At 43.5% G+C, this 24,690-nt stretch overlaps 1 protein-coding gene across 3 annotated transcripts in view; it reads left to right on the top strand.

Annotated features, from left to right (window-relative positions):
• Positions 1 to 24,690, top strand: part of EFHC2 (EF-hand domain containing 2) — a 238,223-nt gene that overhangs the window by 197,321 nt on the left and 16,212 nt on the right. The window contains exons 12-14 of one of the 3 annotated variants that reach the window (XM_086386694.1): positions 2,510 to 2,707; positions 4,633 to 4,725; positions 17,961 to 18,066. In XM_086386694.1, the coding sequence (XP_086242820.1) occupies positions 2,510 to 2,707; positions 4,633 to 4,725; positions 17,961 to 18,066 (397 nt within the window). The remainder of the gene's footprint in view (positions 1 to 2,509; positions 2,708 to 4,632; positions 4,726 to 17,960; positions 18,067 to 24,690) is intronic. The other 2 variants (XM_086386696.1, XM_086386695.1) reach the window with 2 other exon arrangements.

The following is a 24,690-nucleotide window of genomic DNA, read 5'->3' as shown; positions in this document are numbered from 1 at the left end:
AAACCATAGCCTTGACTAGATGGACCTTTGTTGGCAAAGTAACGTCTCTGCTTTTTAATATGCTATCTAGGTTGGTCATAACTTTCCTTCCAAGGAGTAAGCATCTTTTAATTTCATGGCTGCAGTCACCATCTGCAGTGATTTTGGAGCCCAGAAAAATAAAGTCAGCCACTGTTTCCGCTGTTTCCCCATCTATTTGCCATGAAGTGATGTACTCTGCATATAAGTTAAGTAAGTAGGGTGACAATATACAGCCTTGACGTATTCCTTTTCCTATTTGGAACCAGTCTGTTGTTCCATGTCCAGTTCTAACTGTTGCTTCCTGACCTGCATACAGATTTATCAAGAGGCAGATGGGGTGGTCTGGTATTTTCCACAGTTTGTGATCCACACAGTCAAAGGCTTTGGCATAGTCAATAAAGCAGAAATAGATGTTTTTCTGGAACTCTCTTGCTTTTTCGATGATCCAGTGGATGTTGGCAATTTGATCTCTGGTTCCTCTGCCTTTTCTAAATCCAGCTTGACCATCTGGAAGTTCATGGTTCACGTATTGCTGAAGCTTGGCTTGGAGGATTTTACGCATTACTTTACTAGTGTGTGAGATGAGTGCAATTGTGCGGTAGTTTGAGCATTCTTTGGCATTGCCTTTCTTTGGGATTGGAATGAAAACTGACCTTTTCCAGTCCTGTGGCCACTGCTGAGCTTTCCAAATTTGCTGGCATATTGAGTGCAGCACTTTCACAGTGTCATCTTTCAGGATTTGAAATAGCTCAACTGGAATTCCATCACCTGCACTAGCTCTGTTCGTAGTGATGCTTCACTTGACTTCACATTCCAGGATGTCTGGCTCCAGGTCAGTGATCACACCATTGTGATTATCTGGGTCATGAAGATCTTTTTGGTATAGTTCTTCTGTGTATTCTTGCCACCTCTTCTTAATATCATCTGCTTCTGTTAGGTCCCTGCCATTTCTGTCCTTTATCGAGCCCATCTTTGCATAAAATGTTCCCTTGGTATCGCTAATTTTTTGAAGAGATCTTTAGTCTTTCCCTTTCTATTGTTTTCCTCTATTTCTTTGCGTTGATCGCTGAGGAAGGCTTTCTTATCTCTCCTTGCTATTCTCTGGTCCCATCACTTCATGGCAAATAGATGGAGAAACTCTGGAAACAGTGACAGACTTTATTTTTGGGGGCTCCAAAATCACTGCAGATGGTGACTGCAGCCATGAAATCAAAAGATGCTTGCTCCTTGGAAGAAAAGTTATGACCAACCTAGACAGCATATTAAAAAGCAGAGACATTACTTTGCCAACAAAAGTCCATCTAGTCAAAGCTATAGTTTTTCCAGTAGTCATGGATGAATGAGAAAGTTGGACTATAAAGAAAGCTGAGCACCAAAGAAGTGACACTTTTGAACTGTGGTGTTGAAGAAGGCTCTTGAGAGTCCCTTGGACTGCAAGGAGATCCGACCAGTCCATCCTAAAGGATATCAGTCCTGGGTATTCATTGTAAGGACTGATGTTGAAGCTGAAACTGCAATACTTTGGCCACCTGATGTGAAGAACTGACTCATTTGAAAAGACTCTGATGCTGGGAGGGATTGGTGGCAGGAGGAGAAGGGGACGACAGAGGATGAGATGGTTGGATGGCATCACCGACTCAATGGACAAGAGTTTGAGTGAACTCTGGGAGTTGGTGATGGACAGGGAGGCCTGATGTGCTACAATCCACGGGGTTGCAAAGAGTCAAACAATACTGAGCAACTGAACTAAACTGAACTGAACTGCTCTGCCAAATGATATCAATGCCATTTGCCTTCTAAAGACTCAGACGACTGTACCTTTACACAGCTGTTTATACTTTTTTCTCTCATGGGTAGGAGGTGATGGTGGTGGTTTAGTCACTCAGTCATGTCTGACTCTTGCGACCCCCTAGACTGTAGCCCGCTAGGCTCCTCTGTCCATGGGATTTCCCAAGCAAGAATATTGGAGTGAGTTGCCACTTCTTTCTCCACTTATGGGTAGGATGTGTCAATTTTTACTTTTTACCAGAGAAATATGCTTAATCACGTTCCCCATCTCAAAACATCTTTCTAACTTACTGATTTATAAGTTTCATACCCTGGGAAATCAGAACCCCAAGTCTGTTACTGTTTTGTATAAAGTAAGATTAATAGGCATTGAATGAACTCATGTATTTAGTCCCAGGATTTTTGACCATTCAAGAACTTTAAGAATTTACTTCCTGGTTGTAGGCTATTATCTGATAGAAGTTTGACTCTGGGCAAAGTGCCATTTTATTTATAATCTGCTGTGCTTATGGTTTTCCATTCTAGCACAAGTACCTTCCTGGTTGCTCATAGTAGAGAAATAAAAAAAAATAAATAAAAAAAAACCTGTCTGTAGGCTGTTGGTAAAGTTTTGTAAAATGGAATTTGGGTGTGTTTTTAATAGAAAGGTAAAATAATCTTAGATATAATTTCTTGAGTGCTTCCCATTTTTTTTAAACAGAGAAATAATGATGAATCTAACTGTCGGGAAACTCACAGACCAAGAAGTTATAACCATTGCACGTCGTTACCGGGTGCCTGAGGACCCCTGTCCACATAGGAATGTCCTAGTTGCACAGGCCCATGAACAACTCAAGAAAAATGCTTTTGAGAATTTTGAAAGACTCATTGCTATGTGTGTATACGAAGATCGGGAAAAGTAAGCTTTTATTTTATTGATTCTAAGAAATCATTTATGTTTCTGTGAAGCTGAGTGATGAAGGAATTTGTATTGTATCAAAAAGGGCAAAAAGAAAATTGGCAAGTCTCCTCATACTCCACTAGGTAGCAAAGCCACGTTAAATCATTTCTGGAGATTATCTGGGTACACATATTTCATAGTGATGGATGGTGAGTTTTGCTTGTTGATGGAATAGGGGAAGTTCTGTGTCTTCAAAAGAATAGGATGGCCCCTTTGCATTTTCTAATTGGTTTCTAGAAGCTTTCAATTGAAGCAGTAAATCAGTGTTAGAAGATTTAATTCTGAGATGGCATCTCTTTACACTATTTTATTAATAAGTGGGATTTATAAATATGAGTTTTATAATATACCGGACAGGGGATTTGCAAGTAAACTTTCTATAAAATCTCTTTGAAATTATTTCTTCTCAAAAATAATGACGCTCCAAATAATGTGTTTCTAATACATTTATCATGTTTGCCTTTGAACTTTATTCAGTCATTGTTACAAACAACTGGAGCCCCATCTTGGTATATTTTGGTGTTCATCTTACCCACAGATCTGATATACTGGTGGGGGAGCATATTCATCTGGAGTTAGAAAATCTTAGGTCTAACTCTAGCCACTGGTTTTGGTACTTCGGACCACTGTCATCTCTTTACCCCATTACTACTTCCTTCATCCCCAAACCTGTACCCTAAATATCTTAGAAGGACCCATGGTTTTTCTTAATTTGTTGTTGTTGTAGTCACTAAGTTATGTCGAGCTCTTTGCTACCCCCATGGACTGTAGCCCACCAGGCTCCTCTGTCTGAGGGAGTCTCCAGGCAAGAATAGTGGAGTTGGGTTGTCATTTCCTTCTGCAGGGGATCTTTCCAACTCAGGGATCCAACCTGTGTCTCCTGAATTCACAGGCAAGTTCTTTACCACTAGTGCTACTTGGAGTGCCCCCAGTTTATCTTACTAGGGAACATTTTTTTTCCTAATCCATAATACACCCTTGTTGAATTGTTATAAAATGGTATTCTTCCTTGAATCTTTAAGCTTCTCTGAGCCTTCTGGAAGACGTATTACCTGAGCTTTGTATGACTCTGGCCTTGCCTTCCAGCCTGGTGGTATCCCTCTCCAGGGTGAGAAGTGTGACCCTCTTTGATTAAAGGAATACCTGTTGGGAAAAAAGGGGCTAGTTGATGAGACAACTCTTGAGGTTCTTCCAGATCCAACAAGTTCCAATTCTAGACATAAAGATTCTCTTACCATTTTATAACCTACTGCTAAGAAAGAAGCCCACTTTCTTTCTTGTTAGTTCTAATTTTGCCTGATGCCTGGAAGAACACTGGCGGGGTGAGAACATTAGACAGGCATTTCTGTGCCCCAGCAGGCTGGGGAAAATGACTGTTGGGCTGCTCTGAGAAAAAAAAAAAATTAGGTGAATGTTAAGGTCCCAGTTGGGGCTTCTAGGTTATACGATTTGGGTCCAAGGAAAAGACTAGAAAAACACCCTCTGGTCATATAATACTTGGATGGAGGCTCTAGATGCCTGTCAAATTAAGAGATGTTTTCAAATATCAGAACCATTTTTGACTAGTGGTCAAGAATGCAGATCGATTACTTAGAGCAACACTCGTGGCTGCAGCCTTAACAGGCTGTACTATCACCAACCAAGAATCTGAACCCTGATGGAACGGCCTTTGTAAGGACAGAATCTAGTGACTTCTGAAATGGAAACAAGCTGGTGAAATACAATAAGACTGTTTTTCCTTACCGCGATTCCAGTACCAGCTTTCATATTTATTTCCATGTGCACGCTTTTAGGACACATCTATGTTTTCTTTCCTTTAGCATGTAATTATTACTCAAGAGACATGAAGTATAGAAAAGCTCATTGACTGTGTTTTAATGCAGGAAAAAAGTGTTACCCAGCAAAGACATCAAAAGGCTGTGCAAGTCCTCCAGATTACCTTTGAATGAAGATCTTCTAGGATCCTTACTGTCCGGGTAGGTGAGATCTCCACCCTCATGGACCATGTCCTGCATGTTTTTGTTTTGGAGACAGTTCCTGGTTTTACATCTGCCTTTACTGCCCTTGATTTACCCTTTACCTCAGTATTGTCTCACTGATGATACATCTCCATTTAATTGTTACAAAAGGAAAAGTTAGTCATGATTGTGAATGTCACAGAGCCTCTAATGAATTATTGTTTGATCTTTTTAACATGAAGATGCACTTAAGTGCACACGGATTCATGGGACAAAATGAAAATGAACTGCTTCTTTGGTTGTGAGCGTCTTAGATCTAAAATTTAGGACAGGTTTTTCAGAGCAGTAGTTTCTAATGGCTAAAGACATGCAATTAGAGGACCTCATGTTATTAGCACAGAGCAAGAGTGCCAGATGTCAAGTGCAGAGGTTAGGATGTTGCCAAAGGAAAGCACAGTGAACTGCTTTCTAAATCACCTCTCTTCTTGTACCAAACCTGACTTTTTGACTGCCTGGCACCACCCTCCTAGCCATCCACACTCTGGTCATCTTTTATGCTTCCCATGGCATGACGCCAGCCCCTCCTCTGACTGACTTATCTTGATAATGTTGACATCTGGGACTGTGTTCTAGGCATTGTTATCATTGCTTTGAGTACATTACCTCATTGACTTCGTGAGAACAGCTTGGTGAGGTCAGAGCTATTATCCTCCTATCTTACATGAGGATGCTGAGGTCTAGAGAGATAAGATTTTGCCCAAAGTCACATAGTCTAGAAGAAGAACTGTGACTTAACCTCTGAACCTTTAAAATGCACATCTTCTGCTTCAAACCGTTTTGAATTATTGTCTACAAATAGCCAGTAGATTAGAATGTTCTGCCTGTTCTGCCTCCTACTTCTGCTGCTTGCATGTTCTCTCTCCCCTCTATTCCCACCACCTCCACTCTTGTTCTGACCTACTTTTCTTCTTGATTGTTGCAGGGCCCCCACATTGGCCTTTCTTCCACCAGCCTCTAAATTTTTAAATCCGTCTTTACATCTAGCAGCTAAGTACCTTCTAAGAGCAAGAATATCCTAGTGTCGCTTTTCTACTCACAAGCCTTCTGTACCATTTCTTTGTTCTCTAAGGAATGACCAGCTTCCTTAGCTTTGAGCTCCTCTTCCGCCTTCTCCATTGTGGGGCTTAGGGTTGTCATTAGAGCATTATTCTCAAGCAGGGGTTGGAGTGGGCAGTCGTCATCTGAGACAGAAAAAAAAAAGGAAGCAGACAAAAACTAAATCCCACATGGGAAAGCTAGGGTCCTTCTGCTCCTAGTATCAGGAGCAGAATCAAGAAGAGGCCAATCTAGGTGGCTGTGTGTGTGTGTGCATTGGATAACCTGGGGTTGTCTTCTAGACTTTCAGCTCTATTTGCTTTTATTTTCTAGTAGCAGTATGAGGGATAAATAGGCCATCCCAGTACAAAGGACCTGAGATGAAGTGCAGGCTTAGGAGTCTGGTTTCTCCACAGTTACCACATTCTCAAAGCTCCTCTTCCCATTCCCAGTAGTCCAGCCAGATGGCGCATTTAGCTTTTCACTTGTATACCTCCTGCCTTCCCACTTTTTTGCCTTTTCTCTTGCTGTTTCTTCAGTAGGAACTAGCTTTGAGTTTTCTTCACTTGCTGAAATCTTGTTCTTCACTTGAGACCTGTTTTGCATAGCACTGTATCCATGAAGTCCTCTTGGATTTGGTTGGCTGGTGTGATTATCTCCTGGCTAAGAATTCTCACAGCACTATTTATGTTTCTTTTTCTTTCTTTTTTTTTTGTCTCTTACCTTGTAATGAAGATTTGTGAGTAGACATCTGATCCACTCAGATACCGAGACCTACTTCTAACCTGTTTGATTTACTGCCTAAAAATAAGCAGCAGGTTGTCACAGCTTGACAATTTTGCCCCTTACCTTGTCTCCTGTATTCTTTGAATCTACTTGCTAGCTGTGTAATCTTGTGCAAGTTTTTTGACCTGCCTGAACCTCAGATTCCATATCTCTAGAATGAGATAACAATACCTGCTTCCTCGTGGTTCTTGGGGCGAATTGAGATAACATATATAAACTCCCCAGTGCCATAGCATCTGGTACTAAGTCCTGATTGGAGACTAGGAGAGAAGTGTTCATCAGACACCATAGACCACACGCTCTGACTTAGAAATGAACTGGAAGAGACCTGTGTCCTACATTGAGGAAGCCTTGTTTTTAAACAGTTGGATCTGAATGCCTTTCACACATTAAGCTGTCTTCTAGTCAGGAAGCTGCAGATGTTTATTAAATTATCTCTTGATGGCCTCGGGATGAGTTGTCCTGGAAAGTCCAGTAATGTGGGAGCCTGGCCTCTGGGGGACCTAGATGTTTCTTATCCAGCACTGAGGCCACCAAGTCATCATCCTCTCATTCTCTCAGCAGACTGTTTTGTCTTTGCCTTGACGATTTGACATGAAAGGCAGAAAGATGATTCCCCAACTTGCCGTGAAGCCGGCTCAGTCTCAGATCACATCCGCCTCCGAGCCCCAGCTTAGCTCCAAGGAGGTCATCCCTCTGAGCCACTAAGCAGACCATGTTCAGTCTAACTTTGCTTCTAATTGTGCACTGACCCTTCTCCACACTCAGGGGAAACTTCAGACTAATCAGATTAGAAAATGTCTCATTCCCATTCCCCTTTCCCTCCAATATGCCCTGCCACGATTTGGGTCACATGCTTGATGTTTTGCATCATCTCCGCAGATTCCTTTCAAAGACGGCCCTAATTCCTAACGGGCCCATCAGCCTGCAGCTTACATTTATATTCTGCATTCTTATTGTTCCCCATAGACTCCACAGGGCTTTCCAGAGCCTTGACCAGACTCTCTTTCTGCACAGCCCTCCTGTGGCACGCTAAACCAGAACCCCTCTGACGTCTACAGTCTCCCGTGGGAGACAGGCCCAGAGTTTGTTGACTTGGTTCAGCACACACTCTGCCCAGGGGCAGTTTTACCTGCCTTGGGATGGAGCTGGGCAGCTGGTGAGCAGGTGTAGAGCCCCTTTGAATTCAGATCAGGAGATGAAAAACTATATGGCTAAAGATTCCAATGATTTCTTTCACCCGGGGAATGTTACTTGTATATTTCTCCTGACCCTGCATTTGGGTACTAAGATTTCCCTTCTACTCCATTTCTATTTTTCTTCTGATTCAGTTAGGTCTTTTCCTTATTAGCACAACTCATGCTGGAATCAGGACCTCAAAATCTTTTCACATCTGGTTACCCCAGCCCCCATCAGTTTGTGCTGTGGAAACCGATATGACGGTCAAGAGTCCGCCTGCAATGCAGGAGACCTGGGTTCTATCCCTGGGTCAGGAAGATCCCCTGGAGAAGGGAATGGCTACCCACTCCAGTATTCTTGCGGGGAGAATCCCATGGACAGAGGAGCCAGGTGGGCTACAGTCCATGGGGTCACAAAGAGTCTGATGCACCTGAGCAACTAACACATATACGCAGCCGGTATGAGGTCACCTTCCTTACCAAACAATCATTTCACTAATGCACAGAACATCAGATGTCAGTGTTTGATGTGGTGATAGCTATTACCCATAATAGGAGTGGCATTCTGTATTGAAACAGTGCCTAGGGCCCTGGAATATTTTGTAAATCCTTGAGCACATTTAAAGGTACATTTTCATTGATGATAGGCATGATACCTCTTTTCTTGAGGAGGCTGTCTCACTAAATAAATGTACTTCAGCCCCAGATGGAATTAGAATAACAACCCCCTAAGATACCCTCAACCTTTGTTTCTATCTCAGGCCCTAGGGGTAGAGATGATATCTCATTCAACCCTGCAGTCCCGGAGATGTGTCCCATGCTATTACACTGGGCAGTGGGGAGAAACACATGGGCTTTATACCTATCAGAGCTGCCTCTGAAGTCCAACCCTACTGCCTTCTGCCCAAGTGATCCCTGTAAATGGAATAAATCCCACTGAGCCTTCATTTGGATGTTAAGGTTTCCTCAGAACTAATAAGCAAGAAATGCTGGTTCTCAAACCATAAGAGATGGGGAGAATTGTGAGGTCATTCTGTTCTCTGTTCCCGGTGGGCCTGGGGAGTGAAGAGGCACCCTCCTCCCCTGACTGTGGCCTTCCGAAGCGGGACTTAGAAGTCAGGTGTGACTCTTTGCCCAGCAGCTCTGCCCCAAGCTAGTCTTTTACAGTTGGCTTTGGGTTCCACAGAATGCCTCAGGACTGGCCTCCCAGGAGAGCTGGTGCCTCATCCAGAAGTATTAGTTAAAATGGAAAAAGTTAACAGGGCTTTCAAATCATCTCATTATGCTCTACCCAGCCTCTCCCCCTGTTCCCCTTGCAGAGGCATGGTTGGGGCTTAAGTAATTTCACCAACAGTACCTGGCCATGAAGCTGAGGGGCAGGGGTGGAACCATGTGCTTGTTCACGTTGCAAAGTGTTCGGTGCCCTGGGAAGTTTTGAGAAACCCCCTTCTCTCCCTGTTCATTTCTTCTCCCTCTCTTCTCTCTCACCCCCAACCCTGACCATACACACAGATGGTTTCTACTTTTTCAAATATAAGGCGATTTGGTCCCTAAGGAGATCTGTGCTGGGATCACAATTGGAATTTAGAAGCCTGGTGATTTGAGATCATGGAACTTAACTCACTGGCACCCTGGGCAGTGCCATCTTGACAGCTCCTAAGTTGTGACCAACTAGCAACAGCGGCCCAGAGCTTCACTTTTTTCCCCCTCGAGTGTCTGGTCTTTAAGACTCCCACCAGATGTTTCAGTGTGCACCCTGGGGTTTGTCGGGTAATGAACTGAAACCAAACCCAAGCAAGTGAGTCAAATGTGTCTTCACTACCCTCACTCTCTTTCAGCCCTGGCCATGCCGCCAGCCCTCTCTCCTAAGTTATGAGATGGTCTTTGTGGCAGAGGGGAACCCAAGTTACTCTGGCACAGAATACAGCTGCTGCTGCGCCTATTACCTCCACAGATGGGGGAAATAAAGCATATCAGTATTATTCCCCATGGCAAGGAGATAGATGGCTGCTGTGGTTTGCAAGCCATTCATCATTTTTGGAAGGGGGGAGCAAGAGTACCCGTCCAATGACACATTAGACTCACTTCTGAGAACTCCCACCTAGCAAGGCATCAGGAAGCCTACTTGGAGGTCATTATGATCGAGAGGGGAACCAGAGAAATGGCTTTGCCCCCCCTCTTCTTCCACAAACATGTCCTTTAGTTTGTGTAGGGAAGGAAATGGTGGCTTGCCTGAGTATCAAAGGGAAAGAAGAATTTACGGAGGCTTTAGGAAAACACTTCAGCACTGTGAGGTAGGACTTTAAAGTAAGCAGGCTGACTTTTTAACAAGCTTAGGCACACTTAAAAGCCAGAATTAGCATTGCCCTTTAGGGCAGTCACCCTGGAAGGCTGTGCACTCATTCCAACAATGTCGCCATACAAAGCTCTTCTTTGGAATTGCCTTCACAGCCTTTTCAAAGGAATTTCCTCCAGAGTGGCAAATCTTCATCCTTTGACTGTGAATCAGAGTCTTAGCAAGAGTCAAATGTCGTTTGGCAAGGAGAGAAGTAGTGGATTCAGGTGGAGAAAGAGGATGCTCACATTTTTGAACAGAAGCACAGTGTGACCCTGATAAGAGAGATCCATCTTCTGTATGACTCATAGGCTTTCCCAAAATATTTTGAAAGGATGGATAGGATTTGGTGAATGATGACCTGCAGTGGTCAGGAGACAAGGAGGACCGCTGGGGAGATAATATTCAGGGGAAATTGACCTACTTGTCCTTACTCCGTAAGAGTTGAGCCTGCGTCCATCTCTAAACTGCTCCTCCTCGTCTCCTTCTCCTCCAACCTGGAGTGCTCCTTTGTATCCTATTCTTGTCTCTCTGACAGCCTCATCTGACAGTAGCATATAGTAGATATAGGGTATAGTAGCAAATGGAGCAAATGTGAAAAATCTCACGCTGTCAGTGGTGCGGGCGAGGAAGCTCTGTGCTGAGTTTTGGAACTGGGAGAAAGACCAGGAGACGATTCCCTTATCAGTGTGCCCAAATGAGGGTGCTCATGCCTTTCCAAGTCTGATGCATGAATTGACCACCTGGGAAAGCACTCTGCACTGTCTCTCATCTGCTTTTCACACTTCTTATATTTTCATTTATGCCTAACGGATACATGCTTATAGTAAAGAAAATAAATAATTCTAAAAAAACTTACTCTGACAAGAGCAGTTTCCAGCCACATCTCTCCCCACCTCCCAGACCCATTCTCAAAAAACAGCCTTTCAGTCTTTCTAGTTGTTTCTACAGAACTTAAAATAGCATGTACATTCTGCTATTTCTGGATTTCTCATTTTTAGATACTAGTACTAATTTCCTGTTATGATGCTTGAGAATTTAGTATAATATTGATTCCCATTACTGGTGTTCTTTCTAGATGCTCTTAGAATCATGTCTTTATTCCTGATGTTCTGGAAATTCATGATGGGGCCTTGTCGAGTGTGTGTGTGGGGGGGCGGTGGGGCACACGCCTATATATAGATTGTGCTTAACAGTTTATGGGCCCTTCCAGTCTGGAGACTCTGTCCTTTGGCTCAGAGAAATTTTCCATTAATTTTTAAATTATTTCCTCCCATCCTTTTTCATTTTTGTCTTGTGAGAACTCCTATCATTAAGATTTTGGCTCTCGAGCCAAATTGAATTAGAATTCAAATTCAATTCAAATTGAATTGAATTCGAATCCAAATTGAATCTGGATTAAGTTTTTCTTTGTCATTAGGATGTCCTTACCAAGGGGTTTCCTCAGCTTTACATTCCACCCTTTCTACCGCATCTTTTTACTACTATCATATTTTTTATTCCAAGAGCACACTTTTGGTTCCTTTTTTGTAGTCTTCTGTTCTTTCTTCATGGGTGTAACATATCTTCTTAAGTCACATCTTTCCTTCTGCTACCTGAATTTTCTTTGTCCCCTGATAGTTTTTTTCCCCTGTTCTTGCTTTGACTTCTGTCCTTAATGTTGGAAGCTTTTGGGGGTGGGTCTTCTTGATTAGTGGGTTCACTGCATGAGTCATCTCCTAGCCTACATTTTCATTAGGGAATCCCCAGAAGCCACAATCTGGAGATCTCTCAGGGCCACTCAGAGCATCGAGAGAAGAATCCTGTCTTCTCCTGAAGGGTTAGGAGGGAAGTGGGTTAAGGAAAAGGAGGAGAAATTAAGCACAGTCACTGATGTTCTGAAAACAGGAAAGGGGAAGGAAGGGGTCTGAGAGACCCAAGTTGAGTGGGTAATGTTCTTCTTAACCCTCCATTGTGCTTCATCTACCCAAGACTAGAGCTTCTTTAGTTGAATTTCTCTGGGGAACAAGCCCCAGTCCCCTACAGTGAAGAGTCCAGTGTACAAGGACAGATTCTTGAGGGTCCAGCTGCTCTTGCTGTTTTCAGGCTTTCAAACAGCCCTTGTTTTCAGTACCCCACCTTATCCCTGGGGCTTCCCTCATAGCTCAATCAGTAAAGAGTCTGCCTGAAATGCAGGAGACCTGGGTTTGATTCCTGGGTCAGGAAGGAGAAGGAAATGGCAATCCACTCCAGTATTCTTGCCTGAAGAATCCCATGGATGGAGGAGCCTGGCAGGCTACATTCAATGGGGTCACAAGAGTCAGGCACAACTTAGTGACTAAACCACTACCACCTTATCCCTGGGCTTCCCTGGTGGCTCAGTCAGTGAAGAATCTACCTGCAATGCGGGAGACCTGGGTTTGATCCTTGGGTTGAAAAAATCCCCTGGAGGAGGACATGGCAACCCACTCCAGTATTCTTGCCTGAAGAATCCCCATGGATAGAGGAGCCTGGCAGGCTGCAGTCCATGGGGTTGCAAGGAGTTGGACATGACTGACTGAGCAACTAAGCACAGCACCTTATCCCTGCCTTTATTGGCACCTGGAGTCTACAGTCACTCAGCCTCTCAGCAGTTTTGTGGGCCACATTGCCTAATCTCTTAAGTGCCCTCCCTGTCTCTGCCACAGACATTTGGAGTTCAGCTTCCTTTCCTCTGCTGTGCCAAGTCAGTTATCCTAGTCTGATTTCCATCTTGCAAAAGATTTTGAAATTTCTTATTCAGTGTTGCCTTTTTTCCGCCAGCTATCTTTGTCATTGCAGGATACTATCTACTTTTATTTATCTATTGTCATTGGGTGAGATTTTGGTGGGAAAAGGAGATAAGTATTTGTGAGTGACCCATTGTGATTTACTGCCATCCTACCCACTTCCCAAGAACAAAGGAATCTCCCAGGAAGCATTGCATAATTTTATCCTTTTTCATTGAAAGATTCTTTGTTCTTTTTCTGTCTTGCTCCTTTTTGGGGGGATTCCCACCTCCAGTGAAATCCTCACAGACAAAACTGAAAAGAGAAACTTGGAGTATTTTACCACATTGTGCTTAGTCGCTCAGTTGTGTCTGACTATAGCCCACCAGGCTCCTTTGTCCATGAAGATTCTCCAGACAAGAATATTGAAGTGGGTTGCCATGCCCTCCTCCAGGGGATCTTCCCAACCCAGAGATCGAATCCAGGTCTCCCACATTGCAGGCGAATTCTTTCCCATCTGGGCTGCCAGGGAAGCCCAAGAATACTAGAGTGGGTAGCCTATACATTCTCCAGGGGATCTTCCTGACCCAGGAATTGAACTGGAGTCTCCTGCATTGCAGGCAGATTCTTTACTAGCTAAGCTGTTTTATCACGTTGAAGTAAAGTGAAGGGAAAGTCACTCAGTCAAGTCCGACTCTTTGTGACCCCACAGACTATATAGTCCATGGAATTCTCCAGGCCACAATACTGGATTGGGTCACCGTTCCCTTCTCCAGGGGATCCTTCCCAACCCAGGGATGGAACCCAGGTCTTTTGCATTGCAGGCAGATTCTTTACCAGCTGAGCTGTTTTATCACGTTGAAGTGAAGTGAAGGGAAAGTCACTCAGTCATGTCCGACTCTTTGCGACCCCACGGACTATATAGTCCACGGAATTCTCCAGGCCAGAATACTGGATTGGGTCGCTGTTCCCTTCTCCAGGGGATCCTTCCCAACCCAGGGATGGAACCCAGGTCTCTCACATTGCAGGTGGATTCTTTACCAGCTGAACCACCAGGGAACCCCAAGAATACTGGAGTGGGTAGCCTATCCCCTCTCCAGTGGATCTTTCTGACTGAGGAATTGAACTGGGGTTTTCTGTACTGCAGGGAGATTCTTTACCAGCTGAGCCACTAGGGAAGCCCAAGAATACTGGAGTGAGTAGCCTATCCCCTCTCTAGTGGATCTTTCTGACTGAGGAATCAAACTGGGGTTTCCTGCACTGCAGGGAGATTCTTTACCAACTCAGCCATCAGGGAAGCCCATTTTATCACGTCAGCTCAGCTCTTTCCTGAGGCTTGGCTTTGGACTTTGGAAAGATTAAATCTTTAAACATTTTTCCTCAAAAAGGTTTTAGATATCATTATTAAGCTGTGTATGTATTCTTTGATTAACACCATTTGATCCTTCCTGAATATTATTTGAGTCAAGAATAGCTTCCCAAATATCTTTTGAGATGGGTGAATGGTTAGATTGTGTTGAGTCAGACATTATCATGAGTTGGGCAGGGAAAAGTCCTAGGGTTGACAAGTGATCATAAGCAAATATCAGACAGATTGGTAAGGAAGTCTGATAATAGGACTTCAGTGGTGACTTCCAGAAGTTTTCCTGTACCATCCAGTGCCATCATATGGAACAAATATAGACTGACTTAGGCATGGGGACTCGGTTTAAAAAGTGGAGGCAGGAAGGCCTTTCTAAGGAAGTAACATTTGAATGGAGACTTTCCAGACAAAGGGCCCAGAACGTGCAAATGCCTTGCGTTGCTGGGAACAGTCTTGTTATGATCAGAGAGCATGAAGAAAGCAAGTGTACCTGGAAGATGGTGAAGAGGGAGAGAGAGTTCAGATGAGATCAGAGAAGTTAGTGGGGGACCAGATTATATGTGGCTTTATAAACCCTGGTAAGGAGTTCAGCTTGTGTTCTAAGTGGATTGGAAAGTCACCAGAGAGTTGTCAGCGAGGAAGTAACTAATCCAATCTGTGTTTTAGAAAGACCATTCTGGTGGAGGATGTAAGAGTAGAAGCAGCAAGACCATGATACAAATGCTATTCCTGTAACCCAGGTCAGAGATGATGGTGGCTTATTAGAATAGAAAAGATGGAGAAAAATAGACTTTTGATATGCTTAGGTGTTAGAGCCTACAGAACTGGTTAGTAGACTGTATATGAGGGGTGAAGTCAGACCTGATTCTAAATCTGTTTCATAGTCTTTTGACTGGTTTCCAAATCACTGGGATATTATACTTCTGAAACCTCTAGGATTCAATACATGCCTCCTGTCATGATGTGATGGGAATTTAGCAACAATTAGATTCTGTATTGTAGGAATAGACAGAGAAACTTCTTTCATTGGTGATCTCATTCAATCTTCCAGGCGGGTGGCTTTAAATACAATCTGTATGCTAATGACTGCCCCATTTTGATCTCTAACTCAAACCTATTCCCTGAACTTCAGACTCATATACCCAACTGCACACTTCCCATCAAAATGTAACACATCCAAAACCAAACTCCAGTTGCTCAAGCAAAACCCTGGAAGTTGTCCTGAATCCATTCCTATTCATTCTCCCCCTCACCTCCCCTATACACTATAAAATCTTTCAGGAATCCTACGCTCAAAATATATTCAGGCTTTACCGTTCCTCCCTGCTCTCCACTGCCACCACTGTCATCAAAGCTGCCATTACCTCTTGCCCGGATTACTGCAGAAGACTGCTAAGTACCCTTGCCACTGTGGCCTTGCCCCTACATTGTACCTGCAATATATCAACTAGTGTGATCTTCAGAAAATATAACATAGATCTCATAACTGTTCTGCACAACGTACTCCAATGGCTCTTAGCTGTCCTTAGTATGAAAGTCAAAGGCCCTCCATGATCTCATTCTCTGATCTCAGCTCCTACTCAGAGTATTACGGAATATTTTTCTTCGAGGTACCATGCTAAAGGAAAGCTTCTTACAAAACATCTTTCATTGATTGAGTTTTAGTTCATCTCCCCCAAAACAGGCAAATAAAAGACATAATGGTCCTGCATTTTGGCTACAAACTATTCCATAAACAGATCATGTCCTTTCAAGGAGTTCAAATGACGAGTGAGCCAGAATTCACAGGATAAACAGTGGTAGGGGGCAACATGTTGGAGCTGTCTCCCAGAATCCTTGGCCAAAGAAAATGTACACAAAAAAATGACTGAATTCCCTTTCCCCTCTTCTGATCTCTCTGTTTATTCTACTTTATGTTGATGAGTCTATGTAACTTCATCATGTAACATTTCATTTATTGCTGCTAATTTTTATTAGTTTATAAATGTGAGCTATTCTTTTCTTAATGCTTGGAAAAAAAGCCTTTTGACTGATTATGAGTTATTTTTTTCCTGCTTCTGTTATCACCAAGTTTTCTTATAGTTAATTATCCTCTGTTCATCCTTGCAATAGTAACTTGCACACCTCACTTGCTGGTTGGGAGCGGGGGGCAGAGCCTGTTGAGTTAGAGGTGCTGAGAGAAGGGCAGGAACCTGGAGCAGGGTGCTTGGAACAATGCCTTAGTGACCACCTTTGTTTTTTTTTTTCTTCCAAAAATCATGTTACATAACCAGTATATATTTAGCCTTAGAAATTGGCAGAATGTGGTCAAATTCAGATTAGATAACATTGAGGTATTACAATAAGAAGTACTTTGTATTGGGGACATTGTAGCAATTGCCTTGAAAATTTGAGGTCTTAATGGCCAAAACTCTATTATGGTTAAGAATAAACTTATGACATGGCACCCCACTCCAGTACTCTTGCCTGGAAAATCCCATGGACGGAGGAGCCTGGTAGGCTGCAGTCCATGGGGTCGCTAAGAGTCAGACACGGCTGAGCGACTTCACTTTCACTTTTCACTTCCATGCATTGGAGGGGGAAATGGCAACCCACTCCGGTCACTCCGGTGTTCTTGCCTGGAGAATCCCAGGGACGGCGGGACCTGGTGGGCTGCCATCTATGGGGTCGCACAGAGTCGGACATGACTGAAGCAACTTAGCAGTAGCAGTAGCAGCAGTCAACTAGATTAGTTATTTTTGACCTATAACTTTATGATACAGGTTAATCATTTGTGTTTTTTTTGTTGTTTTCAAAATGAAAATGGACTTAAGTTTTCCTGATTATAAATTTAAAAGAATTCAGATGATACAGAAAGTCTAAAGAAAAAGCAACAATTATAATCTCTCTGCCAAAGATAGCTATTCTTAATACTTCTGTGTATTGTTACTGGACTTTTTAAATGCTGTTTTGTACAAATATAAACCTAAAGTGAGATCATAACTCTGCATTCTATTTTATAACCTCTTTCCACTCAACAATATATTATTAACATATTTCCATGGTAACATGTATGGAACTATTGTTGTTAAGTCGTGTCCGACTCTTTGCAACCCCATGGACTGCAGCACACCAAGCTTTCCTGTCCTTCACCGTCTTCCAGAGTTTGCTCAAACTTATGTCCATGGAGTCGGTGATACCATCCAACCATCTCATCCTCTGTCACCCCCTTCTCCTGCCTTCAATCTTTCCCAGCATCAGAGTCTTTTCCAGTGAGTCAGCCCTTCGCATCAGGTGCCCAAAGTATTGGAGTTTCTGCATCAGTCCTTCCAATGAATATTCAGGGTTGATTTCCTTTAGGATTGACTGGTTTGAGCTCCTTTCAGTCCAAGGGACTCTCAAGAGTCTTCTCCAACACCACGATTTGAAAGCATCAGTTCTTCAGTGCTCAGCCTTCCTTATGGTCCAACTCTCACATCCATACATGACTACTGGAAAAACCATAGCTTTGACTTGATGGACCTTTGTCAGCAAAGAATGTCTCTGCTTTTTAATATGCTATCTAGGTTGGTCATAGGTCCTGGGGATACTTTGGTGAATTAGATGTGTGAAGTCTCTGCTCTCAAAGAATTTACAGCCTGGAGCATTAGAAACAAAATATAAAGTAATAAGAAATAAGAAAAATATCAATATTGAAGCACTTCTAATATTATGTTTTCATGGTGGATTTAAGCTGACATTTTGGTCCTGAATTGTACAGATCGACTCAAATCATATAATTATATTTTTAGGTTTGAAGACAGTGAAAAACAAATAAATTATGAGTCATTTTTCTGTGCCCTGAACTGGAGAGTGAATCCAGTGCCTGTATTGGAAGTGGCATCATACATTAAAGAGGTAAAATTAACAATAATACCTGTTATAAAAACAAGCCATAGCTACCTGCCTTGCATTTTTAACATCCTTTATCTTGAAATTATTTTTCAATGTAGAATATTAACATCAGTGCTTTTGGAAAGAGCACTGTGTATTTCTGAGTATTTGTGTTAAAGGCTAATTCACTTTCCATGCTGAGCGAACATCTGCTGTATAAGAGCGTGATTTTTCTTATGCAGCTGAATGTTTTTTAACCTAAGTCGCACCCAATTATATGGAAAATAGGATAATAGGTTACAGTTATAAATAGATATAAACACTGTTATCAGGGGATTCTGGTAATATCATCATAAGCCACAAGAGCAAACCTCAAATGGTGCATATGTCAAGAATCCCCAGTGTGTCTGAGGCGGTGCACACAGGTTTGCCTTGGGTGAAGCAGTATTGTGTGGAGACGCATATTTCCTAGTGGGGCCAAATTTGAAATAGAAATTCAGTAGAAAAATGCTTGGTTAGGGAAAACAAAGTTCTTGTGATCAGATGATGCTCTCAACATTGTGGAATTGTCTGAATTCTCTAAGATCTCTTTGGACCAATTGTCTTTAAGGAGTGGATGGGTGGGTGGTGGTTTGTTTATGTTTTAACATGCTCCAGAAATTGATTTTCTTGGGAAAGTCCCTTGATAAAGCAAATGTCATGTGGTCAGTACTCTCAGAAAGGAGGCATTTATTCCTCCTGGTCTCTGCTGACCAGCTCATTCTGGCCTGAACTGGTCTAGTGCCCTTGGGGAGTTCCCTCAGGCATGCAGCTCTTCTGGAGTGTCAGGCAGCCTTAGAACCTCCAGATGATGGGGAAACACTGGTGGCCTTTGGAGTTAAACAGAGCTGGGCTTGAATTCTGGCCCTGCCGCTTGCTTAGCTCAGTGACTTCGGGGATAGTTACTTAACTCATTAATTTATTAATTTAATTCTCAGACAAGTCACATTTAAGTATCCACTCTCAGCAGTTTTGGTGCTATGTCCTGGGGTCTAGAGACAGTCATTTTTGCTATCTTGAGGAGGGTCAGGGGGACAAGAAGTCTTAGGAGGTGACACTGGAAATTTCGATGATGAATAGTAAGAGTTGGATAGGAAGAGTGGCATGTTATGCCCAGTGGCATTCCCAACAGAGGCTCCAGGGCAAGGGGCAGCATGACTCTTGGTCAGAACCAGGAAGAATCGGTGTGGCTGGGATGAAGGCACAAAGCGGGAGGAGAGGAGAGGGATGAGGCTGGAGATAACCTCATGGGTGAGGTTTGCATATCATCCTGCAAAGTCTGGAGACCATGAACAAATGTCCAGGAAGAGAGTGACATGATTAGGTATGCCCTTTAAAGGGCCCTTGCTCTGGTTGGGTGGTGGGTAGATTGGAGAGAAGACAAGGAGACAAGTAGACCCCTTAAGAGGCTCTTTGATGATCCATCGTCACCATAGCAATAGCACACACTTAAACCATTTACTGTGTGTCAAGCTCTCTTCTAAGACCTCAAAATCTATTTGCTCATTTAATCCTCAGAGCAACTTTCTGAGGGTAGATACTTTTATCATTCCCATTTTAGAGATGAAGAAGTTAGAAGAACAGCCATTGTATGGGAGAGTGAGAATTTTAACTCAGATCTGTTTTACCACAAAGAATGAAAAAGGAACAAATAATTTAAATATAATTATTATTGAAGATACTGGATTTAATTCACTAAAGTTCAAGATAGTGTCACAAAAACAAGTTAATACTGTCATTTGGTAATCTTTTAAGTGTTAACTGCTCATTTGTGTCCGATTGTTTGCAAACTCATGGACTATAGCCTGCCAGGCTCCTCTGTCCATGGAATTTTCCAGACAAGAAAACTGGAGTGGGTTGCCATTTCCTCCTCCAGGGGATCTTCCTGATCCAGGGATTGAACCCGCATCTCCTGCATTACAGGCAGATTCTTTATCATCTGAGCCACCAGGGAAGTCTCTTTTAATTTCTTAGCCACACAAATATGTAATTTTTACATGTAAAAGGAACAATGATGGATAGAGTTTATGTTCTGCCTTTTCATTTAATGTTACAGTATTCTGTTTTGGATAGAATGCATTTGTCCCATTGGGACTTTGCTCCAACCCCGTCTACCCTGCTCTGAGTCCTAGGCAGCTGATCTTTGTAAGCTTCATCAGTGAGTCCCCTAGCCCTCTGGCCTCCAGTTGGGGGAGCCATTGGGATGCACCAGCAGGAGAGTGGAGGGTGGGAAGAGAAAAAAGTCATCTCCCTCCCTGACTGCCTCCTCCTCCAAGGTCCACAGCACCTGTCTGGAGTTTCTCTCCATGTAGCTGCAACCACTCTCACGTGCCCCTTGAGCCTCAAGTGGTGGTAATGGCTCCTTGAGGGTCTGGAGGATCCCTTGTTGGTTTTCCTGAACACTTCCCACAACTTTGTAAATAGTCATTTTATTAAGCTTTTCTCAATTTGCACAGTCCACATATATCCTCTATTTCTTTTGTGATCCTGAGTGATACACATACTTATTTTTGCTAGTTAGCAACTACCTTTGTTGTTTTTCTCCTCACTTTCTCCTTCTCTCCTTTTCTATTCCACCCAATCCATCACCCAAATGTTTACCTATGCTTTGAGGTTTCATCATTTTAATGCACAGGAATATAATTGTACCACATGCATTTTATCTGCTGTGTATTTTTCTTAATTGTACACCATGGGACATTTCTCTAGTTTAATATGTGTAGACTTCCCTGGTGGCTCAGATGGTAAAGCATCTGCCTACAATGTGGGAGACCTGGGTTCAATCCCTGGGTTGGGAAGATCCCCTGGAGAAGGAAATGGCAACCCACTCCAGTACTCTTGCCTGGAAAATCCTATGGACGGAGGAGCTTGGTAGGCTACCGTCCACAGGGTCACAAAGAGTCGGACATGACCGAGGAACTTCACTCACATCACTAAGCCATTCTTTAATACTGTAGTATGAGTATGGAATAATTTATTCATCCATTTCTCTATCACTAGGCATTCACGTTATTTTTACATTTTTGCCTCTGAAAATATGTGGTATCTTATTGCTTTAATTTTTATTTTCCTGATGACTATTGAGTTTGAATGAAATTTAATTGCCTTTTGGTACTACAACCTACAGTAAGAAAGACATTTTTCCATAGCAACCCAGCATGCACATATACAATAGAACAAACGTTTCATGAAACAATATTATTCTAACTACATGCAATGATGTATGATCTTTCTTTTCTTTCCTCCCTATTTCCTTTCTTTCTCCCCACCTTCTTTCTTTCTTTTGAATATAGTCCATTACCCATTAAACTGATTTAAGGACCTGCAAAAGGATCACCACCTGCATTGGAAGGAGAGTCAGTGTGCAAAGGCCAAAAATCTACTTTCCCTTTAGCCACCCCTCCCCCATTTCATCTTTTACCTACTCTATCTGCTGGGATAGTTATTGAGCAGTGGGCCTCAGGTTCTTTAGAGAGAGCGTGTGAAACAGAAGGTCTGGAATCATAGGAAGCTGAACTCAAATCCTTAGCTCTAAGATTGACTAACTGGGTCACTTCATGTAAGTGAGTCAGCCTTTCAAGTTTCCCCATCTCAAAAATGGAGGTAAGAGTAGTGCTTATGTCAGTACACATGAGACAGTTACCACAATACCTACCCCACAGTAACGGCTTACACGGTGGTGGTTACTATTGTTTCTAAAATGGCAATGTCTTAAGTCTTGAAGTCAGGGGGCTGGGCCCTGAGCTGTCAAGTTCGAAAGCTAAGATCGGTGATTCTATCCTTAAAGGTAAGAGTTAGAACAGCTACAGAACAGGCGTGTAGCATCAGAAAGGGCCTGTGCTTCAGCAGTAAGTAGACTCTTCCAGTTGTTAACTCATTTATGGTGAGAAGAACTTTACTCTTAGAGTCTCTTATCATCCCAGAGGAACAAGCCTGGAAACAGTTCAGTCTTCAGGAGACATTTGGAAGGGGCCGTTCTTTTTCAGCCAGTTTAGAAATAAAAGGAAGAACATAGATATAAAATGGCACCTGACCGATTTAACCTTTAGTGAGAATTTAACTAAACTGCAGAGTCTGAAGCACTCTGGTACTCCTAAGCTTGTTATCATTTCATTAAAGAGGATATTCGATAGCCTGGGAATGTTACCAGTGAGTCTGTAATCTATATGAAAAGATGTACTGTGAATGGGTTGCCCATAATATTGCATAGTTCAGACAGCAGAATGAGCCATGAAAAGTGTAGTATCAAAAAAGAAAAAAAGAAAAGTGTAGTATCTCCTGAACCATACAAGTGTACATAAATGTTAATATCTAATAATGCCCTGAGACACAATGGGTCAGAGCTATGTCACAGGTTGGCTTCTCCAGGAAGCAGATGGAGTTTAATGTGCAGGATGTTTATTTGGAAATGTCCTTGGTATCAATACCTATGGGAGGGAGAGGGGGGACATTGGAGTGCACAGAGGGAGAATTGAGCTTTGATGCAGATCCAAAGGCAGCCTTTGCTGGTCCACAGGGAACTCTGGAGCTAGAATGGCTTCTCAGAGCCATCCTGAGTTAGTTAGGCCAAAATGACCTGGACTTTATCCCTGTGCATTGGTTTAGAAAGGGTAAGTGAAGTTCAGTCACTCAGTCGTGTCCGACTCTTTGCAACCCCATGGACTGCAGCACACCCTGTCTATCACCAACTCCCAGAGCTTGCTCAAACTCATGTCCATCGAGCCACTGATGCCATCCAACCATCTCATTCTCTGTCATCCGCTTCTCCTCCTGCCGCCTTCAATCTTTACTAGCATCAGGGTCTTTTCCAATGAGTCAAAAATGAGTTAGAAATTAGTTAGAAAGGGTAGAGTTGCTCTTTGCAGTCAGGACAGCTCTGTAGCTGAAGCAATCCCCGAAGGGTCTTCTAGAGGCTGGACCACCAAGTCCTTACTCAAGAGCATTCTAGATGGATCATGTCTTGGCAGCCAACCACTCTTGATTATTCTTGGTATGAACTGGGGCCCTGGCCTGTGGCACAGTCTTCTCCATGCTCCTGATCTTCTGTTACTCTCTGAGCTTTCACACATGGCAGGGAACTGACATGCTAGAAGATGCCATGGTTATGGAAGAGGAAGTGGTTATGCTTGAGGAGTTGGACCAGATGTGTAGGTCTGTGGGGCCCACTCAGGCAAAGAAAGCCTCTCACTTAGAGCTTTGGGGATTGCCAATACTTAGAGAGTCTGCTGTAGCCAAAACACTGAATGTGGGACTTTAGGACAAGATCCACCAGGTTGTGAAAGTGACCCAGCCTTGATTGTGATGTGACAGATTAAAATTCTGTTGAGAACAAGGAATGGCAGGCTGAGCTCCTGTGTGGAAGTGTGGCCCTGGTGGAGGCCAGCAGTGGGGCAGCTGCATGCTTCCCCCAGTGTATGAGCTGGACGAGTCAGCTCTGGCTGAAGTTCCAGAGGTATCATGAACACCTCTCTAGAAGTTACTGGCACCAGCCACCACTCGAAACCTGGGTGGGTAACTATACTCTTGGGCTGATCACTGTACACTTAGCAGGGTGTCTTCCCTGAAATGGGGATCTTACTGAGAAATGAAAAGAGACTGTGAAGCTGATGAAAGCTAGGCAGGTCCCAGTACTAGATTCAGTACCAGTTCTGTTTGCATCAGCATGAACGGATAGGGTGGATGGTAGGGGTGGGGATTTGGGACACCTTCCCAAGCTTTATTAACTGCAGTGAATGGGAGCAGTGAGGGACCAAAAAAAGAGGAACAGGACCATGAGCTTTAGCCAACCAGAAGCTGAGTAGGGGAGTGGTCTGCTACACAAGACTAGGGATTAGAGGGGCAGCATATCAGGGAGCTCTAGCAGGGAGGCTCCCCAGAACAGGGAGCACAGTGCTGGGGAATCCAGGGGTTAGGACTGTTGAGCAACCAGAGGGGGCCAGTCAGCAGGCTTGAACGAAAACCTTCAGCCCTGGCCAGGGGAAAGAGCAGGCTAAGTCCCTATACCACTGAGGTTCTAGCTCGAGACTCACAGCTCTCATAGAGGAGTCGGGGTATGGATTTAATACAGGGGCTATTGACAGAGGAGTGTGTAAGGTCAAGGGAACCAATTTGGGCAGTGAAGTGCTCAGGGCCTAGCTGGAGTGGGAAGCCTTTACCCTCCCTAGGTCTGGAGAAGCAGGGAGGGACTGGTCTTATTGGAGCCCAGTAGAAGTGCTGTAGCAGTGGCAGCAGGTAGGGAGAGAGCAGGGAGAGAGGAAGTAGAATCCATACTCCTATCTCTCACTGCTTCCCATTGGCTGGACCCACCCGGAAGGTAGAGAACAAGGAAGCTCAAGAAGTGGTGTAATCTGCAGAGGTCAGCCTCCCAGGGCAGAGAGCTTGGTGTGAAGGGCAGAAGATGGGTCTTGGGGGACAAATGGAGAAAGAGCCAGCACAGTCTGTTACCAGAGTAAAGACTTGTGCTCTGGTGAGCAAACGTCACAGCCGATGTTTAAGGCCAAGTCGAGACTAACAGCTCCTGAAGCTTGGTCTGCTGGATGTCAGGACTGGTCCCTCTGACTCCAGTAGGACTCACCTATGTGTGATCCTCACATAGCGTCAGCTGATAGA

This window comes from Bos grunniens, chromosome X (assembly GCF_055505025.1).
Source record: "Bos grunniens cultivar Pamir isolate PY7600 chromosome X, Bosgru_T2T1.0, whole genome shotgun sequence".
Lineage (NCBI taxonomy): Eukaryota > Metazoa > Chordata > Mammalia > Artiodactyla > Bovidae > Bos > Bos grunniens.
This window is presented reverse-complemented; position numbering and strand designations above follow the sequence as displayed.